General features: G+C 44.2%; 1 protein-coding gene across 1 annotated transcript in view; it reads left to right on the top strand.

The window, feature by feature from the left end:
• Positions 1-24296, top strand: part of LOC146813084 (uncharacterized) — a 122203-nt gene extending 97907 nt beyond the window's left edge. The window contains exons 8-9 of the mRNA XM_085620069.1: positions 3240-3323; positions 18976-24296. Of these exons, the coding sequence (XP_085476195.1) occupies positions 3240-3323; positions 18976-20435 (1544 nt within the window). The 3' untranslated portion in view covers positions 20436-24296. The remainder of the gene's footprint in view (positions 1-3239; positions 3324-18975) is intronic.
• Positions 24297-25185: the final 889 nt, after the last annotated feature.

Here is a 25185-nt window from a genome sequence, read left to right on the forward strand (position 1 = left end):
TTTTAAAAAATGATATCTCCAGTACCCCTGTATTAGGTCAGCAGTTTCCCTGCATGAAAGTGACCCCAGAAACCACTTTTAAAAATGGAACCACATGTTAAGGTTTAATTAGGATATTTTATATAGCACCAGCATATTTACTTGTGGTCTCAAAAGAGTGTGTCTAAAATTATACAGTTTTTGTGACCAGGAATGACTTCTATTACAGTCCATGTTTCCTAGATTTTGTAAAAAAAAACAAAAAACTTGAAATACCTTAGAGTTATGAAGAATAGGCTAATTTTGTGATTATTCAGAAGTTGCAAAACATTTTCTCTTTTTTGATTAACCTGGTTCACGCAATTTTAGGCAAGAGTAGGGTAGCACAGTGGTAAAAAACTATTGGGTACATAATAAGTGTTGTAAAAACATTAATATGATTTGAAACAGTCGATATATTTACACAGCTAAACAAAACATGAGCAGTAGCCATGCCGGCGGGGTAAAGTTCAAATAGGAGAAATCTGGTTTAGATGAACCCAGTGATCACCAACACCCTAAAACCCAGAGGAAAATTGTACACAACATGCATGACCAATCTTTTCCATACATTTTACTCATTGTTAACAATTTGAGAGACTGTGGGGTGAAAACTGCGAAACTGAACAAACGGAATTGTATTGTTCTAAAACTAACATTAGCTAATTAAAAAGTTGTTGTGCATCTGTGCTTATGCATAGAACATGTGTATGCCTGTAAGTTGTTCAACAATCTGTGCCCACTCAGTTTTGTTGTGATTGGACAGATGTGACTCCTGAGAACCATTGCTCAAAAGTAGAAAAACAAGCATTTGCAATGCAATAGGTCTCGCAGTTACGCAAGTTTCAGCTATTGACATTGCAAATAACAATGCCTTTTATTTTTGTTTTCGTTTTAAAAACATAAATAAAAGGCATTGTCATTTACAATGCCAATAGCTTAAACACACGTTACTGCGAGACATATTGCATTGCAAATGCTTGTTAAGGTGTGTCTGCACTTTGTTGTATGCATGTTGGGTATTCGGTCTAATATTCCTTGATGGGTGCAGGGTGTAGCATAGGGTGTAGACGTTCTCCCCACCCCAGTGGACCGGTAACAAATAGATCGGTGTGAGACATGGAAGGCGCATACCACGGTAGCTCGGTAGCCGCCTTGGCCGAGCACACCACTAAGGGCGGAGGAGACACGTGAAAAGGCATCTCTGGGCTGCACACACTCAACCACGACCCATTCACGCCAGCACGCCCATTGAGCGTGCCCACCATGCTGCACAGCGGTGCCCTGCTCCGGACGTGTAGGCACAGCCACGCCTAATGCCTGTGCCTTCATTCCTGGTGTGCCTTTAGCGATGACCCCGTTACTTTGGTGAAATATGTTCAGTTTCACTGGGGGAAAAACGCAATTACGTCATTGTGCAGTCATGGCCTTTTCCCACCGAAATTTGTAATATTTATTGACGCGCTCATCACACAAGCCATCATTGTGTGTACCTTCATAATTACAGATTTTAACAAAAAATTTCTCGGTCAAAGGGATCGGAGGTTGTTTAAATTGCGGCTCATGTTGATTACTGTAGTGGGACATTTAAAGAGGTGGCAGTGTTGCCAAGGTAAGGGTAGTAAGCGCTATATAAATACAAATAAACATCCCCACAATCCTTGTCATTATGCAGAAGGTGAGCCTGCTATTTTGCCACAACCTATATTCTAGTTATACTGCCCTTCAAAATAAGGTAACCCTGGCGTTTAATGGTTCAGCTTACACGCCCTTCGCACACTTTCAGACAAGGCTGTCCTTCGGGAACGGGCCACACTTTGCGATAGGCAGGCAGTTCATGTCTGTGATTGTTGAACTTGCCAGAGGCCTGAGAGGAGGGTCTGACTGTTCATTCAAAGGGACAAGGCCTGCAATAGGACACCGTCCGGAAGGGGGCGTGCCCCCCGCGAGAGTGTCACGGTGAGCGTATATGTCCTTTGATAATAATTGGGAGGTGACTATTTCCACACGCCTGCCTCCCTTCCTCCCGCTCTTGGCAGCCTCGCACATACCGGTGAAAAAGTTATTTTGATACGTCACCTGTATGTATGTACAGGCGCTGTGCCCCCATGGACCCCGAGAGGACGTGAGAAAGAAGGTATCTTATGTGTTATTTATTATCTTCGAGAAGTTGAACCCTCTGATGTCCTCTTGCCTAGCGTCTGTTTTATTCCATCGTCCTTTGTGCTTCTTCATTTTTGAGCCGTGAAACGGAATAGAGGTGCACGAAGCGTTCACTGTTCTCTTCCTGCATTCAGACTATGACAGGCCTGTCTGGGTTGATTGCTTGGCTGTAAGATAGCAGACTGGGTTAATGTTCCGGCTGCTGCGATCTCCGTGTCCTGACGGTCACAGGTTTCCACGTATCACGCCGCCTCTCCTTCGGCAGGTAGGAAGTACGTGAGCGCTGTGTGCAACGCACTGAGGCAGATCTGCACAGGGCACCTCGAAAATGTGGCGTGTGGAATCGGGGCTGCTACGACAGAGTGTAGAGCACAGGGGCAGGCATGGGCAGTGAAAAACATGAGGTTAAGTGGAAGCATAGAGTGCGGGGCAGAGTGAAAGGCGAGGCGAAGCTACAATATGAGAATAGGTGGCATAAGAGAGCGCGTGGCGGAGGATAAGCACCACGAGTTAAGACCATAAGGAAGAAGTGATATCCTTATGTTTTGCACTCAGTCCCTGTAAATCAAGCGCGCAAGAGGGGCAGAGAAACAGTAACTAAAAGCTAAATCAAGCGCGCGATGGGAGCGTGTGAGCGCACGATGGGAGCGTGAGAACGCGCGATGGGAGCACGAGAGCCAAAAAGGAGCCACAATGCGGGCGCGCACATGTACTGAAAGCTAAATTAAGCGCGCGGTGGGAGCGTGTGAGGAGACGCCATGCGCATGCACATCACCTGTCCGGGCGCGCACATGTTTTGTCTCCCTTAGTGCACCAAACCGACAACAATAGAGTCTCGCCAAGGCGAAGCAGGGCATGCGCAGCGTTCGCTGGGCGAGACCTAAAAATACCTTGATGATCAGCCTCCCAGCACTTTAATTTGCAAAGACTGGGATAATGTGACAAAACTCCAAGGTCAAATTGGTTCTCAAGATTATCTTCCCACATAGTTAATTTTCCTTTTAAATTGTGATTTTTCGGTTTGTGTACTTGTAACCCTAATACATTTATTTTTACAGGTCCACTTGTCCCTCCCTTGATTATTCTACTTGATGAAGAAACCCCTTCTGAGAAGGAGAAAGAGTCAGAACGAGCAACAACTGGTGAGCAAAGTCCACCAAGTATGAATTGTAGGAAGACTTTTTGGCTTCTCTTTAGATGTTAAAATGTTCTGCTTAGCAAATTATGAGTCCTCTGTCGATCGCAGAGGGGTATGTCAATAACATATGGTGCAAGTCCTGCAGAGCCATGTTGCGTATGGACAAGTGTCCGGTATCCTCTGTAATATGTGGTTTAAGCATTTTGGTGTCAGGTATGTTGTATCAGTTTGAGTCTAACATTTATGGAGACCTTGGCCGGGAAACTCGGGGTACAGAATATTCCATTTCTGTTATCTGTCTACTCAGGCCCACTCTTTGCTTGTTCCTGAATAGTTCCAGCCAAGTCATGGTTATGATCCCATACACTGAATAGCAAGAATGCTAGAATGACTTTCATAGCTCCTCCCACCTTGAAGAGTAGACTCACAACATTATGTATTTGGAACTCTGGTACACCGCATCCCCAGGCTGGTCAAGTTGCCTCCCCAAGAAAACATATGTTAAGTATTGTCTACTGCTGATTGAATATTGTTGTCTAAAACTAGTGAATGTCTGAAGAGACGTGTTCATACTAAGAACCCACCCTGGAAACTCCTGCTTCTGACTCTAGCTTTGTAACCTGACGCTGCCTCTCTAAATCTGGGGTAACATCACAGCTGTACATCTGGGGCACATGCATCGTCCAGGTTCCTTTGATGCATCACATCCTGCAGAGTCAATCATTGTTCATTAGACACTTGACGGCAGTGTTTGCCAACCAGAGCTAGTGCAGGGAGCACAGCTTGAGGAAATATACATCAAGTTGAGCCCCCCACATGACTAAATTACTCTGTCCTCAACTCAGCGAACCATTTAGCTGGGTTTTAAGTTGTTTGGGGCATGTGTGCTGTAGATCACATGCTTTGCATACTCCTGCCATCTAGTGTTGGGTCCCGATGTTTGCAAGTTGTGTTTCTTCAAAGAAGTCCTTCCAGTCACGAGGTAAGGTGACTCCTCCATTCGGTAACAGCGCGCATGGTTAATGACTCGATTGTTAGATTGTTTGTATCCACCATCGGGTTTGAACGTGAATTACTGCGCTCCGGTTCGAAGCCGTTCTTCGGGTTGCCCTCGGTGCGCAATCCATTCTACCCTCAACGGTATTGTTTTCATACACGTATCCCACTTCTCCGCGTACGTTACGGTGGAGCAAAAACTTCAATTTCGATCGGGAAACTTATGGAAGGCCGTCTGGCCTGACCGCGTCGGTCCACCTTGCAGTCGATGGAACAAACTCCATTCAAATTATGTCCTCTGTGCCATGCGAAGTACCCGCACAGCGACTCGCACAAAGTGTGCAACTTGGGCTTGTCCCCCAAGCACAACGAACAGGACTGCGACGCATGCAGATCATTTTGATAAAAAAAAACTCTCCGCGATCGTCGGTCTCAACGTCTTGAAAAGCGGAGCCAGAATGTCGAATATACGCCGGATATCTTCGGCGAAGTGTCCGAGCAGGAGGAATTCGACGCACCAGGTGCGGAAGAGGATAGGGAGGAGCAGCCCATCTCAGTGCCTGAAACTGACTCGGAGATAGAAGAGAACATACCATTGGGCCAAGACAAAGGTCACGTGAGTACAGAACACCTCTTGCCCCAAAATCCAAATTCTTTCAAACATAAGGCTTTGGTGCCACCCCTACCTTCGGGTCACGGTCGGCACCAAGACGATATTTCTAACGCCCCCGCCTTCGGGTCCGGCACAGGAACAAGTAGTCAAGCCTTCTGGTTCCGGACCCAGTCGACCTAAAACAGGGTGGGAGCCGAAACCAGGGAGCTCAAAGCCGAAATATGCTTCGGAGCCGAAACATTCGACACCCAATTCCAAACTGTCTTCGAAGCCAAAACCTTCCGCACCAAAAGGGCAATATATTCCGGTACCGAAATCGTCTGTGCCGAAATCGAAAGACGTTCCTCCGAGAACACAGGATCAGATTTTTGACTTTCCACCTCCCAAAACAGATCCTAGACAAAAAGTACTGTACATCTATCCAGATACAGGATGTCTGCTCACTAAACTGCCTCAAAAGCATAAACCAGAGTCTGAGGATATTCCATATACTTCTTCCAAGAAGAAACTAATCCTTCTCCTCCTCCTCTTCCAATACGTTCCCCTACACCACCACCACCACCACCTCCTCCTACACTATAGCCATTGCCTACTACACCGCAGGGCTCTCCACCCTCACAGCCTGATGATTATCATGAAGATAATTTAGATGATGTAGATGAGGAACATAATCAATTACCAGTAGACCCCTGGAGGGAATACAATTTTGGCCAGCTGGCAGATAATGACACAGATCTTTACCCTACAAAGCCTTCCCCTCCTGATGATAATGTAGGGTATTTAGAACTGTTGGCTAGAGCTGCTCAGTACCATGGAGTACAATTGCACAAAGAATCACTTGAGGAAGATTTCTTATTTGAAACATTAGGCAGCACACACAAGTCTACCCAGTCTCTACCCATGATTAAGGGCATGATGAGACATGTAGATTATATATTTATCCAGTATTAGGGTTTCTTTCATAGATTCACATGCCTGAATCATTTCCCGTCGTCGGGATGGGTGTCCCCGGTACATAAATAAAGTAATGCCTCATTAGACATATAGAGTAATAGGCCAAGGGCCTCACCGTAGTAACATATCCATGTCCTTTTGTAAAAAAGGACCAAACGTTGGAGTAGAGCCAATCAGCTATCACCACCCTCTGTAACCTTCCTGGAAGGAGCTCTAGTCCCTCAGAATTTCTACTGCACTTCGTGCTAAGGGAGTCTCCTCTGATCTCTGATCAGCTTTCCTTATTTTTGGATTTCCAGTGCTTCTTACTTCAATTTTCCATCTTCGGGGGGAAGTTCTCCAGTTCTTCATGGCAGATACTCCAAAGAAACGCCTTTTTCGGCTTTGTGCTTCCTGTGGAGAAAAGAGACTTCATGTGTATGACCAGCACAAGGATTGTCTCTACTGCCTTTATCCGGATCACTCCTCAAAGGCCTGTAAGGTATGTCGTACCTTTTCCTCAAAGACCCCCAAAGATCGTGAGGGACGCCTCTTAATTTGGCTGCAGCGGCTTAAAGACAAAGAACAAGTACTGTCTTCTGAGGAGAGTGAGGGCTCTCCCTTATCTTCTCAGTCCTCTCAGAAAAGACCGAGGAAGGCTTCTCCAGGCCCTTCGTCGCAGCCACCTCAAAAGAAGGCGCATAAAAAGCCTTCAGAGATACTTCCCAAGGCTCTTTCAGCGAAGGTTTCTCCTCAGGAGGTTCTTCACACCTTCAAAAAGCCTTCTTCTACCCCGTCGACGACGGCCTCGTCGACGGTGGCCTCGACGACGAGGAAATCTCCATCTACAGCCTTGTGTGTGACTTCTGTCGCGTCTTCTTCATTATCCACGTCGACTACGACGACTCCATCGTCGACGGCCGGTAGGTCTGTCTCGTCGACGCTTAAGATAAAGAAGTCATCGTCGACGTCCAAACTACCGTCGACGCTGCGAAGACTATCCCGTCGACAACCACTTCATCGTCGACGAAGACTCCGTCGACGATAGCACCGTCGACGAAAACTCCATCAACGACGACAACACCGTCGACGGCGGCTCCATCGACGGGAACTCCGTCTACCATGGTGCCCGTCGACGCTTCACCGTCGAAGACTACACCGTCGACGGGCGCGTCGACGACAGCGGATTACAATCTAAAAAGTACGTGCGTACATCTGAAGATCACAAAACATACGTTGACGCCGGCCCTGACTTCCCCTAGTAGGGTCCAGCTATTTCCTCCAGCACACCTTTTGGAGGCAGAAGATTCTGATGATGGCAGTATGTTTAGGACGGCGACAAGCCCATCTCAACTTAACGTCAAGTATCAGGACAGTTCAGACTATGAGGATCAAGTACAGGAGGATCGGGCAGTTTATCCTGAAGAATGCCATCCGCCTCCACCTCCCATGGTTTGTCTACCTGCATCTTTAGTGTCTGATCTGCAATTCCTCATTACGGACTATAAGCAGAGATTTCCCACTTCTGCAACGTCTCCGCCTCCAGCTGTGTCTCCACCGCCAAGACCGCAGCCTACACCTTTAAATTTGCAGTCTGAGCCTGTCACTTCACCACCTCCGCTTTCTACAGACGATGAGGAGGAGGATCCACATGAGGAAGGGGAACTTCAAGATTCCCAATCTACTCGTGATGAGTGGGACGATTATTTACTCCCCTGTCCAGCTTTCCCGTGCCCGCTCAAGGTGACTCCCCTTCCGAGGACATTGGGGGATTTCACAACATAGTGGAAAGAGCGGTGCAGCGTTTCCAAATACCTATGCCTTCACACCAGCAGGATTGCTTCCTCTATGATTTTAAAGAGCCCTTTAAAAAATCAGTCAGATCTATCCCTATTATAGATTATATATGGGATCAGGGTGTTAAAATAATGCAAAACCCCTCCTCGGTGCCCCCAGTATTGCCTCGTCTGGATACAAAATACAGAGCTCCAGATACTGCTCCAACTTGCCTACCCGGACATCCCAAACCAGACTCAGTCATCACACAAGCTGCTTAGAGGAAATCGAAAAATCCTTCCGCTCTGCTGACCGCTCCTCCGGACAAAGACGGTAGACGGCTTGATAATTTCGGAAAACGTTTCTCTTCAATGTCCGCATTAACAGTGCGTGCATCCAATTCCTCGGCACTGTTAGGACGCTATAACAGGCAGATGTGGGCAGATATTGCTCCATATCTTGCGGCCTTGCCAAATGACTCAAAGGAAAAAGCAAAAAAGATCTTGCTGGAGGGCGAACGTTCTGCATCCGAGATAATAGACTGTGCGATGGATATCGCCTCTACTGAATTTCGCCAACTGGCTGGCGCAGCTGTACTACGGTGCCAGGGTTGGTTGAAGGCGACTTCATTCCAACCGGAAGTGCAAACAAAAGTTTTGGACATGCCCTATGATGGTCAGCTTCTTTCCGGAAAACACATTGATGAAGCTCTTCAGGGTATAAAAAAGGATACCGACACAGCTAGAGCTTTGGGTATCCTTAAATTCAAGAACCCACCTTTTCGGGGCTCAAGAGGAAGAGGACAAATATCTGCAAGAGATGATTACCAACACCGATCTTCCTATTCTTCCAATCAGCAATATCGGCCACAATACCAGCAACGTCAACAGCACCAATCAACCTACACTAAGTCCTCTTTTCGTGGCAAAGGAGGTCGACAGAAAGACGCTGCTTGGCGACAATGACTTTCCAATCTCCTCTCCGCCCTCAAAGGTTGGAGGAAGAATTTCCCACTTCCTAAAAAATTGGAAACAAATAACAACGGACCGTTGGGTACTGCAACTAGTTCAATTCGGACATTCACTAGAGTTCATTCAAATTCCTCCCCAAACCCCTTCCCGACCTATGCCTTACAAAAATGTACGTGCTCTACTCCTGGAACTTTCACTTATGCTCCAGAAGGGAGCTATAGAAAGAGTTCCTCTTCGTCAAAGGGGGAAGGGATTTTACTCCCGTTTTTTCGTGGTACGCAAAAAGGAGAAGAAATGGAGGCCAATTTTAGACTTGAGAAGTCTCAACAAATTCTTTAAAAAGCAGTCGTTTTGTATGGTTACCATCCAGGACGTACTGCAACTTCTCAATGCGAACGACTACATGGTGTCTTTAGACCTTCAGGATGCCTATTTTCCCATCCCTATCCATCGGAATAAAATTTTTGAGATTCGCAGTAGCGGGCAGACATTACCAATTCCGTGTCCTACCGTTCAGACTCAAATCGGCGCCACGCATTTTTACAAAATGCCTTTCTCCGGTTGCCTCATATCTCAGACAACAACACCATCAGGTCTTTCCATATCTGGACGACTGGCTCGTCAAAGCACCCACTCTAGAAGGCGCGTCCAGGTCTTCCGACGCCTGTCTACGGCTTTTCGATCGCTTGGGGCTCCCTCTCAATCAGGACAAGTCCGTCCTCTGACCTTCCCAGCGTATAACTTTCCTGGGTGCTACTCTCGACACGACCCATAAGAAAGCGTTTCCCTCACAAGAGCGAAGAGACAAGCTTCTTTCCTTGGCGATTCGCATACGATCCAAAAAGTCTCTTACAGTGCGCCTTTTCAAATCCCTGCTCGGGATGATGTCTTCCTGCATTCTACTAGTTCCACACTGTCGCCTTCACATGCGCCCTCTTCAAGAGGCGCTATCAGCTCAATGGGTCCAATGTACGGGATCATTTGACGATGTCATCCGCGTGACCCCTCAGATGATCAAGGCTCTGCGGTGGTGGATTTGCCCTCAGAACCTTTCTCAAGGCTTGCCTTTCTTGCTTTCTGCTTCTCCACATACCATCACAACAGATGCGTCCCTGGAAGGTTGGGGAGCTTTCCTCCAAGAACTCCAGATCAGCTGGAAATGGTCCCTTTCTGAAAGAAAACTCCACATAAATCTCCTGGAGCTACGAGCGGTTTATCTCGCTCTTCTGGCATTCCTACCACGGATCAGAAATTCACTAGTGCTTGTGAGGACCGACAACACCACGACAATGCACTATTTAAACAAGCAGGGAGGGACTCGCTCTCTAACACTATCTCACGAGTCGTAAAAAATCTGTAACTGGTTGCTCCATCACAAGATTTCTCTTCGGGCAGAGTACGTTCCAGGAACTCACAACGTTCTGGCCGACTCTTTGAGCAGACAACAGACAGCATGTCACAAATGGGAATTGAATCATCGGACTCTCAACCGCATATTCTCTCAATGGGGCACCCCTCTTCTGGACCTATACCAAATGCCAACACTTAGCAAGCTGGCATCCCCAGAAGGGATCTCTAGGGAATGCCTTTTCGATCGCATGGTGCAACGTCTTTGCATACGCTTTTCCACCAATTCCCCTGATTCCCAGGGTTCTCAGGTAATTGTAAGTGGAACCTTGCACGCTCATCCTGATAGCTCCAGCTTGGCCACGCCAACACTGGTTCACGGAGCTTCACCTTCTCTCCCTGGAACCGCCGATCCAGTTGAAACTGTTTCCCTCTCTTCTCACAATGAACAACCAACAAGTCCAGCATCCGGATCCAGCATCTCTCAGATTATCAGCTTGGCTCCTGAGTTCAGAGAGTTCCAGGGTCTAGACATACCTTCGGACTGTAGAGCAGTTCTGGCTCGGGCTCGAGCAGACAGTACTAACAAAATATATTCCTTAAAATGGAAGAGGTTCTGTATCTGGTGCAAGTCAAACAAAATACACCCTCTTTCATCCTCTCCAGAGCAAATACTGCCTTACCTTCTCCATCTGGCGAACTCTGGTCTCGCTCATGCCTCCATTAAAGTCCATCTGGCAGCAATATCCCGTTTCAGGAGATCATTTGCAGGCCCTTCTCTGTGATCTAATAGGTTGATTAAACAATTTCTTAAAGGCCTGTTTAGGACATTCCCTCCTGTAAAGACTTTACCTCCTTCATGGCAACTCAACACAGTTCTGGCTCAGCTTATGAAACACCCTTTTGAGCCGATACACAGAGCTGATCTTAAGTATCTCTCCTGGAAAACAGCGCTCCTTCTAGCCCTTACCGCGGCAAGGTGAGTGAGTGAACTTCATGCTTTCTCAATTCGAGACCCTTTTCTTCAATTCAAACATGACAGGGTTATACTACGCACAAATCCGAAATTTATACCTAAGGTCCCGTCAGTCTTCCATCTCAACGAGCCTATAGTGTTACGATCCTTTTTTCCAAATCCTCAAACAGTGGCAGAAAGGACCCTGAATTCTCTGGATCTTAAACGCTGCCTAAAATTCTACATTGACAAGACAAAGACATTCCGCAAATCCAACCAACACTTTGTGGCTTACAGTCGACCTAGGAAAGGTCTCCCACTCACTAAACAAAGTATCTCTCGCTGGATCTCCGCAGCTATTACTTTTTGTCACCAGCAAGCGGGGCAGCCCCTGCATTCCAAAGTTCGAGCCCATTCCACTTTTTGCAGGTGTGCCCATTGCAGACATTTGCAGAGCGGCAACATGGAAGACGCCGCATACAATTACCAAGCATTACTGCCTGGATAAGGAACTCATGAGAGACGCTGCAGTGGGACAAGCGGTGCTCTGTCACCTATTTCATTAGAGGTGAACCCTTCCTTTCATCCCACCATCCTTTCTTCTATACGCACATTTCTCCATTGCGTTTCTTACTATGCTATTTTATTGCTTTTTGGTACTTTCTATTTTCCCGTTGATATGTTGTTATCTGGTGAATTCATATATACTGTACCATTCGAAATGTGCTTATCATTGCTTACTACTCTTATTCAGGCATGTGAATCTATGAAAGATACCCTAATACTGGATAAGGAATGCGTTACTTACCTGTAACTGCAGTTATCCAGTATTGGTATCTTTCATAGATTCACATGCAACCCACCCACCTCCCCTGGAAGGACTCTCTTGGGTCTCTCAGTGATACAACTACTTAGCACTGTGCTAGAGGGACTAGAGCTCCTTCCAGGAATGTTCCAGAGGGTGGTGATAGCTGATTGGCTCTACTCCAAAGTTTGGTCCTTTTTTACAAAAGGACATTGATATGTTACTAAGGTGTGGCCCTTGGCCTATTACTCTATATGTCTAATGAGACATTACTTTATTTATGTACCGGGGACTCCCATCCCGACGACGGGGAATGATTCAGGCATGTGAATCTATGAGAGATACCAATACTGGATAACTGCAGTTAAGGGTAAGTAACGCATTCCTTAAAGACCCTGTCAGAGCTCGAATTACAAAGTACAAATCGGCTCCATTTGATCCAGTATACATTAAAGGATAGTTGCCTTTAGACTCCTTAGTGGTTTCTAACGCTCGTAAAAGGGCTAATTCACAAACCTCTGAAGATGCTCCCCCTCGAGACAAAGAATCTAAGCAGCTAGATGATTCTTGTAAAGGAGTAGCTGCCCATGATGCACATCGCTGGCGTATTGCTAACACCCAAGGCCATTTAGCCAGATATGATAGAGCTCACTGGGATGAAATGGAGCAACTGCTCCAGTATCTCCCAGATGAACACAAGGCTAAAGTACAAGATTTAGTGCAAGAAGGGAAGCTCGTCTCTAATTCATCGATTAGATGTGCCTTAGATGCGGCTGACACTGCAAACAGAGAAATGAATACCAATGTGTTACTCAGGAGACACGCTTGGTTAAGAATTTCTGGTTTCAAACCAGAAGTTCAACAGTTTATTCTAAATACTCCATTTGATAAGCAACACTATTTTGGACCTGAAGTAGATCAGGTCTTAGAAAAGATGAAAAAAGATATGGAGCTAGCCAAATCTATGGGAGCATTACAGTCTCCTAACCGTGGTTCTTTTCGTTGCTCCTTTTACCGTGGTGGCTCCAAAAATACATTTTCTGACGCCAATACTTCCTCGTATAAAGGAACCAATCAACCCTCCTCCACAAGAGGTTTCTGCAGAGGAGGATATAGAGGAAACAACGGTAAAGGCAGGTTCAGAGCTACTGCTCCACGGAACTCCGCCTCCTCCAGTAAACAGTGACTTACCTTTCACCCCCCCCCCCGATCATTAACTTGTCAGGGGACGTCTTCAACAGTTCCTTCCCATTTGGCAGTAAATAACAACAGACAAATGGGTGTTAGGAACTATCCAAAATGGTTATTGTCTAGAGCTTGCAAAAAGAACAATTGATGGACGGAATACAGAACAACATCATACATTCACCCCAGTACCGAGATCTGGATCTAAATCCATAGTTTTTTTGCTCACCATGCCATTCCAGTTTGGACCCAGCCATATGCAAATCAGTCTTGACCCTGCACCCAATGGGAACAGTCCAGGCAAACTGCCAGGCCAGGTCCTCCCTGGACTGGAAACAAGCATCCTAGGACCGGTTTCGGGCTTTTAGCCCTCATCAGCCAGGATAGCTTGACTCCAGTGGCATGGAGAGCACGAGACCCACGTCTGGGCATACCTGTCCCACTCGGGGTGATAAATGCAAAAAGAACAATTGATGGACAGAATGCAGAACCATGTCATACATTCACCCCAGTACAGAGATCTGGGCCTAAATCCATCGTTTTTTTGCTCACCATGCCATTCCAGTTCTGACCCAGCCATTTGCTAGAGCTTATCAACATCCTCCAAACATTCCTCCACGTGTTCACAAAATATCACCAGAACATATACACCTACCCAAACAGGTAATACAGTCTCTAGTGCTCAAAGAAGCCATGGAACTAGTCCCACTATAATATCAAGGGTCAGGGGTTTACTCCCTGTATTTTCTAATTCCCAAGAAGGACGGCTCTTTGAGACCTATTCTAGACCTCAGAGAACTCAATCAGTACCTACGGTCAAATCATTTCCACATGGTGACACTTCAGCAAGTACTCCCACTTCTACAAAAAGGCGACTTTATGGCTACTCTAGACTTTTAAAGGACGCATATTTCCATATTCCAATCCCCCCCGCTCATCGCAAGTATCTCAGGTCTGTGATAGCGGGACAGCACTACCAATTCAAAGTACTACCATTTGGAGTCACCACTGCTCCCAGAGTATTTACCAAATGCCTGGCAGAAGTGGCAGCCCATCCGAGAAGACAGCAGGTCCATGTCTTTCCCTATCTGGACAATTTGCTCATCAAACCCAACAGTTACCAGAAGTGTCTCCAACACATTTAAACTACAATTCACCTGCTCCATCAACTGGGGTTTACGGTGAATGTGTTGAAGTCTCATCTTCAACCTTCAAACATACAATCCTATCAAGGAGCCACTATAGATACTCAAAAAGCTCAAGCATCTCCCAATACAGCCAGAATACGCTACATTCAGTCTCTTCTCGATCAGTTTCAGGCCAACTACCAGCTAATGTTTTCATGCAACTGCTGGGAATGATGGCGTCTTGCATAACAATTGTACCTCATGCAAGGCTTCACACAAGCGTCCCCTTCAACAATGTTTAGCGAGTCAGTGGAATCAATCAGGGTAGTCTAACCGATCTAGTGTTGGTGGACGGCCGCACCCATCGCTCTCAGCAGTGGTGGAACCCACAAAATCTGTCCAAATGGTGGCCCTTCGTTGACCCTGTTCCACAGACAATACTAACGACAGATGCATCAATGACTGGTTGGTGTGCTCACATACAATATCACACAATACAAGGCTTGTGGAGGCAACAGCAAAAAGAACAACCAATTAGAGCTACTAGCAGTCTTTCTAGGGCTGAAAGCCTTCCAAATTTACCTAATAGTCAAAGCTGTCCTAGTTCGCACAGACAACATGACAGCAATGTATTACATACAAAAACAGGGGGGACACATTCTCTCCAACTGTCACGCCTAGCACAAAACATTTGGAAATGGGCCATACACCACAGAATTTATCTCTTAGCCGAACATCTTCCAGGAGTAAACATTCATATTGCTGAACTCTTAAGCAGACAGAGACAGCACATCCATGAGTGGGAACTTCATCCCCAGGTTTTCCGACCGTACTTTCAACAATGGAGATTACCTCACAAAGACCTATTTGTAACAGCAAAAAACGCAAAATGCCAAAACTTCGCCTCCAGGTTCCCACACCCACTATCCAAGGACAATGCCCTATGGATGAACTGGTCAGGTATATTTGCCTACGCTTTTCCACCTCTCCCACTCGTTCCACTAGTAGTTCTGATGCTCAGGCAAACATCCCTCACACTATTCCTAATAGCTCACACATGGGCTTGTCAACCCTGGTTCACAACCCTGTTGGAGCTGTCAGTAGTTCCACACCAAAAGCTGCATCTCACCTCCAGTCTCCTGGCACAGAGCATGGAGACATCAGACACCCAGACCCCAAAGAACTCAACCTAGCGATATGGCACCTGAAGTCATAGAGTTTGGTTATCTAAATCTTCCACCAGGCTGTCTGAATATCCTAAAAGAGGCCAGTAGACCTACTACAAGAGCATGTTATGCAGTTAAATGGAAAAGATTTGTTATATATTGTAATAATAATATCAATCCACTAGATGATTCCATGCAGAACATCATCTGTTACTTGTTACACTTACAGCAATCTGGACTATCCTACACATCCATCCGATTACATATAGCTGCAATCGCTGCGTACTTACAAAATAGACAACACTTGTCTCTGTTCAAAGTACCAGTTATTAAAGCCTTTATGGAAGGATTGAAAATGGTAATACCACCAAGACTTCCACCAGTACCAGTGTGGAATCTCAACATAGTACTTACACGGTTAATGGATCTACCCTTTGAGCCAATGCATAGGTGTCAACTGCAATTTCTATCATGGAAAGTTGCTTTCCTCATTGCAAATACTTCCCTAAGGAAAGTTGGTGAACTTCAAGCATTGACCTTAGAGGAACCCTTCTTTCAGCTTCACAGAGACAAAGTGGTTCTTCGTACTAACCCTAAGTTTCTACCTAAAGTGGTGTCTGCCTTTCATATCAATCAATCAGTTGAGTTGCTTGTGTTCTTTCCTCAACCTGATTCAGTGGCAGAACGAGCTCTACACACCCTTGATGTTAGAAGAACTTTACTTTATTATATAGAAAGAACAAAAGACTTTCGCAAAACAAATCAACTCGCTGTTGCTTTTCTAATCAATTTTTTCTAGATGGATTGTCAAATGTATACAAACATGCTATGCGAAAGCAGGCAGAACTTTAACAGTACCCCCTAGAGCACATTCCACTCGCAAAATACGGGCTACTTTGGCCTTCTTGGGGAATATTCCCCTAGCCGACATCTGTAAGGAAGCAACTTGGTCTACACCGCACACATTCACCAAACACTATTGTGTAGATGTGTTAGCAAGGCAGCAAGCTAATTTAGGCCAGGCCGTACTCAAAACACTATTTCAAACAACTACAACAGCTACAGGTTAGCCACCGCTTTGGGAGCATACTGCTTTATAGTCTATGCAAAGCATGTGTATCTGCAGCACACATGCCTCAAACGGATAATGTTACTTACCCAGTAAGCATCTGTTTTTGGCATGTAGAGCTGTAGATTCACATGCGCCCATCCGCCTCCCCGGTCTCTTCTAGCTGTTGTAGTTCTCACTTTATATACATACGCATGGACATCTCTATTCTACACTCACTTCCTCCATTATCTCCCTCTGTGGCGAAACAATCTTAACAATGGAGTTGATGCCCATGTGCGTTGTTACCTAAAGGAGAAGTCACCTTGCCTCGTGACTGGAAGGACCTCTTAGAAGAAAACAACTTGCAAACATCCGGACCCAACATTGGTTGGCAGGACTATGTGGTTGTGAATCTACAGCTCTACATGCGGAGATCAGATGCTTACTGGATAAGAAATATTTTCCTTTTGCCATTCATTTGCTTTTTAAAAGATAGCTGAAAAATTTAAAGCAGATGATGCCTTTTCAGTTCACATTTGATTTACTGACAGAATTTTGTGTTCTCCCTTTTAAAGTGTTCAGAAATCCTGCACATGGGGGGGACTATTCTGTGCTTATAAATTTGATGAATATACCCTTGTCTTAGAACTGGTGTTACATGAAAGTCATGTTTTCTTCCTTTGACTGATTTCTAAATTCAATGCTGAATTTTGATTTGCTAAACAATCCTGTCTAAAGCCTGGTTTTCCTTAGCTTTTTTCCACTAGTCCGTCTGTCTTTAACATGCAAATTCAGAAGTAAATTATGCTTCGAAACTCTTCTTTGGGAATCAGGTCTTAAGATATTAGTTTCATTGCTAATGATACTCTTAGTAATGCTATTTTTAATGCATAGCTTTTCCAGGCTCACTCCTAAAAATTATACGGTACCAAAATCATCATGATCTCCTGTATATTACCTCAGATGGACACTGCCTTCAATTCCCTCCTCCTAAAAGCACAGGGCCGAGGTCGGTCACTACATCACACTTATACCACTTTACAAAAGAGGTGCATAGCGCTAGGCCTTCTTAAACCTAGGCCCAGGAGCATTATGAGCATGTTTGGAGCTGCACCCCAATTTCCTTGACTGGAATCCGACTGAGCATTTTTTTAAAGAGATGCTGAGCATCTTCAGGAGGGAGATGCTATGCACAAGGTCTGCAATCATGCGTCTTCAGGCTCTGCTCTAGACCATGAAGTGGTGAATTTGTGGGGGTAAATTACTTCAAACCATGGCTTGGTAAAAGGGGAGGGTCGGCACTTTATGTCTGCTGAGCAAAGCTGAAGTGTATGCCCAGTGTGATCTGGGAGCAGGACTGTAATGTCCAGGTCCTAAGTACAGGACTTTGCAAAATCCATGCCATGTTTTGTGTGGGCAGAGTTGGCAGTAGGCTAGGTACCACTTCACCTTAGTTGCATGGCCGATCACGCCTGAGGGACTATTGTTAAGGATGATAGCATGTACAACACCTCTTGAAATTTTTATTTTTATGCTTATGTGAGATAGCCTATTTTCTATTGTTTGCTATGTTTCTTTACGTGACAGACAGCTATGTAATAAATGTCATAATTATTTGCTTTCAAAGATTATGTAGAACTTACATTATCCGTAGCTGTAGTTACTTATCTCAAACCATACAGACAATAATTTCTGAAAAATAGAGGAATCTCAAAGGTGCAGAACGTAAAATCCAAAGCAACATTTAGTAATGAACAGTGATTTTCCAATCTGTGAGTTGAATTGGTCACATAAAAATTATACTGAAATTTAAAAAAATGTAAAACTAAGGGGCGATTTAAAATTTGGCAGACATGATACTCCATTGCAAATGCAACAGATTACCCTGACTGACAAACCTTGGGTCCGCCTACTTCATTTAGAAACTTCAAACCTTAAGTTTTCTATTGAAACAACTGCAGTTTGCTCTGTTGACAGAAAACTTCCTTTGACAGCAAGCACAGTAGGGTCTTTCAGAGGAAGGACATTACACCGTCCCAGTCGTCTCACCTGCATTTAGGGTAAACTGTGCAGTCTTTAATTTCCAGTCAGTCACCGCCAATCAAAACCTGCCTGTGAGGGACAGGAATTTAAAAAAAAATATCCCCCCCCCCCCCCCCCCCAGCTCCCTCGGAGAAAACCCCCGGGGTGTGGGAGGTTCTTAGTTGTTTGTTTTTCCCGCTTTAGAAGTTTGTTTCTGAAAAACTAAAAAATTGTAAAGTTTGGTGAATGGCCTTCTAAACGTACAGCAGTCATCCCCCAAACTTCTTGTACATTGAAATGAATCCCAGAGACAGCGTTCCTGTCGATGAATAGAGATAACAGCTGTGCCAATGCTTATCTCTAACATCGGTTGCCGTCATTTCGTCAGGTCGGCGGAGGCAACGTCTTCAAACACCTTGACACACTGTGCTCCACCAAAACTTAAAGCTTACCCTAAGTATTTATTTTCATCAGAAGGACTGATTTTGTGAACTAAAGTGATCCGCTGTTATTGTATCACTTCAAGAGCCTCTGTTATGCCTACATCTACGTCCATGGCATGTTTTTACTAAAGCTGTGGATGTTAAGTTATAATTTGCTCATCTGTGGTTCCTCTTGGGATTTGTGGAGGAAGTCAATTGTTGACTACTAGTATGTTAAAAAGTACTTTGAATTCATATTCATACATTAACTTTTATTTATCTGGCAGGAAAGGGAACCAAGGCCAGAAAAGAAAAAAGCAAAGATGCAATAAATTCTACGAAAAAAACAACTCTGTATGAAACTTCAACTGGAAAACTTAAGCTGAAGGTGGTGCAGAAAACTGAGAAAAGAGCAAATTCAGGAAGAAAACGGCGATGGTCAGAAAATGAAGAGGACCTTGGAAGAGAGCAATCTCCTGCATTTGAAAACGGTTTCAAACAGTCAACACATTCCACTTCATATGACGGAATCTCTAAACTAGATAGTTTAGATAACTATGAAGAATCTGAAAGTAGTCAGAAAAGCTCAAAGACTCCTGATTATCCACCAAAAACACAGCAAACGGTTGGACCCTTCGACTGTGATGAATGTGAAAAGAGTTTCAGGCATAACATTGATCTAATTCAACATAAAATGATACATTTGGGGCCGGGTAGCGGGTTTGAAAAAGTAAAAAAGGTAAACAAACCAGGCCTTTATCCATGTAATAGGTGTGACAAAAGCTTTACGTATAAAACAAATCTTAGTAGACACCAGAGAAAGAATACCAAATGCCGTGAAACCATTAGTCGTAAGATGGGCTTCCATAGGCCCCAGAGGAGAAAACGTGGTGGCAAAAGACCTCACAAGTGTTCTGACTGCGAAAAAAGGTTCAGTACAAAGGGGAATCTTTTTCGGCATCAGAGAACACACACAGGAGAAAGACCTTATGAGTGTGATGATTGCGACAAAAGCTTTGGTAGAAAGGAGCATCTTGCTACACATCAGAAAATACATACAGAAGAAATGCAGGCAAACGAGGAGCCAGAAATTCCAGAAATACCAGAACCTGTATATTATCAATGCACTGAATGTGGGGAAATTTTCACTGACAAGATAGTCCTTCTTAAACACAAGATAAGACACAGGGCAGAGAAACCCTTCCAGTGTACTGAGTGTGGTAAAAGTTTCGGCCTTAAGGGAACTCTTGTCAAACACAGAAAGACACACTTACATAAAAAGGCTTTATTGGAGACCATGGTCCCAATAGAGGCACCGGATGAGGACCCACTGCTGCCTGTGACGGACCAATCCCATGCGTCTATTGATCTGAGTGATAGCCTCAGTTTCTCATTGGGACTGATGGGCCAGGCTCAAAAATACACAGGGGATAAGTACCACACATGCGGCCAGTGTGGAAAGAGTTTTAGTTCTGCGTCATACTTGCTGAAACATCAGCAGATGCACACAGGAGAAAACCTCCACACATGTCCGTATTGTGGGAAAGGCTTCCTCAGCTCATCAAGTTTGATCACACACAAGCGAATACACACAGGAGAGCGACCTTATCAGTGTAGAGAATGTGACAAAAGCTTCAGTCAGAAAGGAAATCTTAACGTGCACCAGAGAACACACACTGAAGAGTATGCAGCTATGATGAAATTGCAAGAAAGGCCGCAATCGCGGAATACCATGGATCAGTTTTAAAAAGGCATTTCATAGTATCACACACTTACTAATTTCCCAATGCCTTGAAATGAGCAGAATTCACTTAGGTTTGATTAAATTGCCTAAATGTAATGGTAAATATGTCAAACCACACTGAACTGTGAGAAAGGACAGATAATCATATAATCCAACTAAAGATTATTTCAGGGAAGATTATTTGTATCCACTTTTATTCTACCTTCTACGTAAACGAAAATTAGTTATTTTGGGTTTAGTTTACGCTGTTAGGAACTTTATACATTTACTGTGTGTTGCTGACCAAAACATTACAGTGTATTTCAACTGAAGGAAGAGATTCACACAGTAAAATATTTTCCTAAATATTTTGATACTGTGTTACTAGTTGGCAAAAATGTAAATGCCAAATTTGCCATTAGAAAACCACATTACACACGAAACCTCAAAATATATGAAGAATACCACATATACACGTGCAAAAGGAGATGTTAAAAAATTTTTGAGTCTAAACAAGCAAAGAATACCGCAGAGTATTAAAGCAAATGTTGAAATATTCCCGGAGTATACAAAAATTATGCTGTCCATAACCACGTCATTCCTAGCAGTCTACAGCATTGGAATCAATGCCGATATCAAAGTGATTTAAATTAAGTGGTCAAAAAACATTCATTATTCCAGAATCATCAGCTATACGCTGTGCCCAGCAAATAGTACTTTCTCACAAATAACAAAAAAAATGTGACCTAAAGTGTCCCTTGATTTTAGGTCTAGGTCATTATGGCTTTCTTGCCAGACTTGAAAAATAGCAAAACAATCCAAAATTCTCATATGGTATAGTATTAAAAGTACTTAAGCAACTGCTTTAATGATCAAAAACAATCATTTTTGTGTTGGGATGAAGGGTTGAATACAGATCTCTGAAAAGGACGAATCTGTAAAAGAGGAACTGGATACATTGAAAATAGAACCAGAACAGAACAGAACATATTTTGAGGTAAAAGTTAATAGTCCTCATGCATGTCTTCAAGAAGAAGACAGATTTGTAGGCCTGAACCCAAAGAGCAGTCCTATTTGAACAAAAACACTATAGTTGGATATCCTATATATGAAGAATATTTGTACATACTGTAATGAAAATGTACTTCCAGTCACAAATCTCATTCTCAAATCACACTAGAGAGGAAAAACAATAATGTTTATTTGAGCAAGGCTTTTGTCTGGTTTGAATTCAGACCTGAATAAAGCCCTACACAGAGTCATTTTTAATATGGAATTGTCCGCACTCCAAAATAGCACTTTGCTGATGGGAAGAAAACTTGCATCAAGTCTGAAAAAAATAGTACTGAAGAGTGTTTGTATTCAAGAATCTAAGGCCAGACTTGAACCTTTAACCCAGGAGTAGTAAAAGGGAGATATGCATGACTGGGGTGTCAGATTAATAATGAAAGCCCAGAATAATGAACTGTGGTCATACTGGTACACAGGTGCATCCTGTGCTATTCCGCCTATTAACTGAGCACTACAGAGGATGTATGTGTAAATGCAAAAATACAAACCATCACTGAACAGCAGAAACTAAATGTCGCAGTATTCTTGAAGCGAAGAGGGAAATATATCAAAGGACACGCTAGCGATGACACCTGCATGCAACTTACAGAGATAGTTGTTAAAAAGGTTACCAAACAGAGCAAAATACACTTATGTGGCAACGATTACATCAGTGAAACTGCCTATGTACTGTGCTTTCTTTTTTTGCTTAACTAATCAGTATATTATTGTATACCTACCAAAAGAATGCCTCTGGAGCCAGCCACAAAACCGAAATAGCCCGGGCTATTTTATATGCCAAATGGTGTGCAGAAAAAAGTACAGTCCTCTCAGTGTTGCTGCTCACGTTACCATACTAGTTCCAGAAGGCTCAAGTATTGAAAACTATATATATATATATATAAATTGTGATTCCGGTAATGCAGAATTTTAGCCTGATACCCTGATGTAAAACCAGGTGTAAATTGTGCTATGACAGACAAGTTAGAAGGGACTTCTCTCGGAGCACTACTCCAAGAGTGAATGTGTATTTTTACGCTTACGGTGAGAGACGCTTCACGCAGACAGTTGTCTCCAGTTTGGCACCGCATAAAGGACCTCTCAAAAGAGGCAACTTCAATATACCTCTGTAAATGCCAGAATTACTTTCAATGGAATTACTGTCTTTTCGACTATTTTGGTACAGGTATCTCAAACAGAAATCCGTTTTAAAGACACTAGGCTCTTGTTGAATTGATGATTGTAATGAATATAAGGCACTTATTGGGAAAATCACACCACATAATCACCACTAGAATAACACTCATTAGAAGCCACATATCCTCATGAGAAATGCATTGGTCAGAAAAGATTGGAATGAGGGAGATAAAAGATAAGCCTGTGCCCACAATCACCTTTCCAATCACTTTGTTGTGAATGGGGAAAACCAAACCATGGGCAAAAGTGATGTTGACGACCACTAGAGATGCAAAGGAGAACACTCCTCGGTGTAGTGTGTGCTCGGACAATCCATGGATGTGGTTCTATCCTAGCAGCCAAAGAAGAAGGACCATGCACCTCAACACATTGTGCTTGGGAACAAAGCTCCAGGCTGTTCTATCAGATGTTATTAAAGTATATTCAGGGCAAGGTTCATACCGGCCGAGATGTAAAAACAATCCTCTGCGCTTGGCACAATGACTGTGAAAAAAGTCCTTCTCATGTGACTACGACTCAAAAAGTATGTCCTGAAAGTTTCCAGAGTACAGTACATTTCAAATATAAAATGTGGTTAACATTTCAGCTTTGCAGAAAAGCCAGTGCCCGAAAAGTATTGGTAGGTCTAATCTTGTCCTTGTCAATGCTATTGACGGAGCAACAGGCCGGCTCCACAGGGGTTACGTATGTCACAGGTAACACTTCTATAGGGATGTAATTCCAGATAGTCGCACGTGCCGGTGGGCCTGTGTGTATATGAAGATAGGTGATGACATAGAGCGTTCAAGTGAATCTAATGAAGAAAATGTTTGACATTATTGTGGCTTTGAGCCACTGACTTGCTGTTGGGACATTCTTCTCCCCCCAGAGGTCTTGCTTTCACATACGCACGTTTCAAGAGAGATTGATTGTGCACTTGTACTCTAACACCCTGCCGCTCTCCACTGTGCTTCCACTCCAGTTACTCCTCTGCACATGCACACTGACTCCCAGAAGCGCAGTTCACAGGAGAAAGCCAGTGTGGTAGTCTTATTTTGTATAGAAATGTTCACATTAGCATCCTTTGTTGATTTTGTTTTTTTTTCCTGTAAAAATGTTTTACTTGTATTTTTTTAAAATTCCTAGCGGGTGCATCTTTTCATACCATTCATCGTGCACAGATGTTGCCACTGCTGTAAATACCAGCGTATTCAGACTTTTTGACAATGTCTAAAATCATGTTAACATGAGACTGTTAATCCTGCAGACCTGCCTGTTTTTGTTCTGTTAGTCCTTTCTTAGTCAAGAGGATACGTTACCAAAATCTTGGTTATCGGAAGAGGACTGCACAGGTGTCCCCGTGGGGCACTCTTGAGTAATAATGCTTTACCTGCTCGTTGCACAACAGCACCTCTTCATTGTGCGTAGCGGTTGAGGACACCTACCCTATGATTTTAAGTTTGAATTTTAAAATGATGCATATATTACTTTATTTTAACTAAGCAGAGTGTCTGCTGAAATTATGTTGTGTGCTGTTATATTTTCCAGTTAATGCAGCAACATTTTAGAATTCCTGTTGTTATAGGTGGGAGGGGAGGGCTTGCGGGTAGGTTTCTGTCTTTCATTTACAAGGGATGTAATAAAGCATTATAGAGCAAATCCTTTCGACTGGTCCTGCTGAATCTCTCTTGAGCATTGACTGAATTGTTTTCTTTAACCCCTTCCCCGCTCATGACGGAACCGCTCCGTCATGAGCCACGGTTGCCGTGTGCTCATGCCGGAGCGGTTCCGTCATGCCACGACCGTTGGCGGCCGCTCCGCCCACGCGGCGCTGTTTCCCCGCCTGTGCGGGGGGACAACGCAACTGGGCGGAGTCATGACGGAACCGCTCCGTCATGAGCACAGCTCAACCGTGGCTCATGACGGAGTGGCTCCGTCATGAGCACAGCGCCACCGCGCTGCCCCCCCGCACCCCCCAGCGCTGCGGCGGAATTCCCGCCGCAGCGAAGGGGTTAAAGGCTTTCCCTTTGTTGCTGTTGTAGGATGGACAGTCAATGCCCTCCTCATCTAGTAAAGTGTAAACACATCAAGTACTCAAAACATTTTGAGATATAACAGCTTAAACGACGCATTGCATAGTTTTTTGTGTGAAATGTATTCATTTTCGACATATACAAAGCAATGCCATTTCCACAGCTGATCCTACACAATCATGTTAGCAGTATAAACGTTGGGTACTATCGTGCCATGATATTCACAAAAACATATTACAAGGCGACAAAAAATTATACAGTGTCTGACCAGTACATATTTAGTCTTCCTGTTACACATCATCTCAGGGTTCGGATGCATCTCTCTCCAGAACATACTTGAACACATATAATCAATACTGTCCAACAGCCAACCGTTCAACCCACCCCAGTTGGAACTATGCCGTTGGGAGTGTGACTAGTGGCAGCAGGCTCCAAGTTCTGTAAATAGGACTTAAGCGGATCCCAGATATCTTTCGGTCGGGACTTGGGTGGGAGCAACTTGGCATGCAGTTCGC

Source organism: Triturus cristatus, chromosome 7 (genome assembly GCF_964204655.1).
Source record: "Triturus cristatus chromosome 7, aTriCri1.1, whole genome shotgun sequence".
Classification (NCBI taxonomy): Eukaryota; Metazoa; Chordata; class Amphibia; order Caudata; family Salamandridae; genus Triturus; species Triturus cristatus.